Source organism: Otolemur garnettii, unplaced genomic scaffold (genome assembly GCF_000181295.1).
Source record: "Otolemur garnettii isolate 467f Iridium unplaced genomic scaffold, OtoGar3 scaffold00082, whole genome shotgun sequence".
NCBI classification, from domain to species: domain Eukaryota; kingdom Metazoa; phylum Chordata; class Mammalia; order Primates; family Galagidae; genus Otolemur; species Otolemur garnettii.
This window is the reverse complement of record NW_003852477.1, coordinates 6,620,803-6,622,698: the sequence shown is the minus strand read 5'-3', so window position 1 is coordinate 6,622,698 and position 1,896 is coordinate 6,620,803. Positions and strand designations below refer to the sequence as shown.

Below are 1,896 nucleotides of genomic sequence, written 5' to 3'. Positions count from 1 at the left end.
ACAGAGTGAGACTCTGTCTCAAAAAATAAATAGTCAATCAACTTAACACCTAATCATGCAAAAGACCAGGTGGGTTGATATTTAATTGCTTTATTTGGAATTTATAGCTTCCAATAGTCTTTTTAACTATTGCTGAGACCAAGAGAGATCCTTGTATAAAGCTTCTGTCACACCTCACTTACAGTCAACTATGAGGTTAAGTAAGAAGTTAACTCTTAGCTTACTTAATCCTTGTTTGCAGACAAATTATCCACTCAGGACACTTTTTTATTTGAGGGGCGCTAATCCTTCTCCCCTGCTTCCTACCTTTCTCCCTTCCCTTCTTCCAAAGAGAAGGAACAGGACCATGCAATCAGGACCTTCCTTAAAACAATGACTTTCCAAGAAAAATGGTTCACTCACCCTATCCCAGCTGAAACAAAGTCCCAGTCGATCGAGCTGTTTCCTCATATGTTCAATATTACTGAGAAACAAAGGGAAGAAAGTTTGGTTTTTAGAGCAGGGTTAAAGCCACAAGCAAACTACAATTTGAGAATGTAATGGGAAACGGAAAAAGTCTAGATTATACAAAGGGGTTTTAAGTGTTGCTTTGCCCTGGCATAAAAACGAACCACTAACAATCAGTGAAAATATCCATATACAGTAAACTCCCCGCTATCTGGAACTCAAGCAACTGCCAAAAAGAAATATCAAAGTTTAAGCTGGTGCACTATCAGTAAGCCATCAGTAAGCCATGCTTCGTGCATCACTCTCACAGCTCCCAAGTGTTCTCAGCGCCCTGAAACATCCATATTTGGGATCTCTACTGCTTTCCTGGCTAGTCACAATTGGGTACAGACTTTCTTTCTACTAACGCCACTATGCTGCCCTGTGCTAATGACAAAATGACTTAGTCTTGAGATGAACTCAATGACTGGCTTGCTGTGGATGAAGCTGTTCCAGTAACTCACGCACTAAATACAGATGACCTCTTAGAAGCTGCTGTGAATAAGGAGGAAAAAAATGTTGCAGAGGAAGAATAGAGTGATGAGGACAGCTGTGAGGTGGAACATGCATCCTGGCAGGTGGCTACTGCAGCATTTGAAACTGTAATAGCCTTTGCAGAACAGCAACCTCTCACTCCTTAGCACCTTACACAGCTGCACACCCTGCAAAACCTGACTTTGTATGAGAGGCATCGGGCCTCAAAGCAAGCTGATATTTGTTTATATTTCAGGAAAGAGGCACACAATTTTGCCCATACAGCTAAATCTTCTACTGATGTAGATCCAAGACCATCCATATCCACTTCCCTTAATGCTGTCCTAGCTATATCATCATCAGACTCCGATGATCCCTATGTGATGTCCTTTATCCCAACTGTAACAGTTTTTTTGTTGTTGTTGAGACAGAGTCTCACTATGTCACCCTTAGTAGAGCGCCGTGGTTTCAAGCTCATAGCAACCTTAGGCTTAAGCAATTCTCTTGCCTTAGCCTCCCAAGTAGCTGGTATTACAGGTGCCCGCCACTGCGCCCAGCTATTTTTTGTTGCAGTTGTCATTGTTTTTTAGCTAGCCCAGGCTGGGTGCAACCCCACCACCCTCGGTATATGTGGCTTGTGCTGTAACTACTGTGCTACAGGCACCGAGCGCTAAGTGTTAAGAGTTTTAAGTGTTAAAGAGTGTTACTTGAAATTAAAAATAAAAAAAGGTAGTGGAAGTTAAAAAATGTATTGACTGCCATTTACCTAAAATGGTATGCTGCATTTACAAAGCTGTTTTATAATATAGTAAAACTGTTTGTAAGTGAAGTTTGTCTTTATTTGCCTTAATTAGTGTACTTCAATAATAATATCAAGTCAATACAGAGTTTATGGTATGGAATGGGGTATAGAATTAGTTAGGCCTATTTTTTTTT

General features: G+C 40.6%; 1 protein-coding gene across 1 annotated transcript in view; it reads right to left on the bottom strand.

Annotated features, from left to right (window-relative positions):
• The window catches only part of LARS2 (leucyl-tRNA synthetase 2, mitochondrial), a 165,438-nt gene that overhangs the window by 133,336 nt on the left and 30,206 nt on the right, over positions 1-1,896 (bottom strand). The window contains exon 5 of the mRNA XM_023515923.1: positions 403-463. Within this exon, the coding sequence (XP_023371691.1) occupies positions 403-463 (61 nt within the window). The remainder of the gene's footprint in view (positions 1-402; positions 464-1,896) is intronic.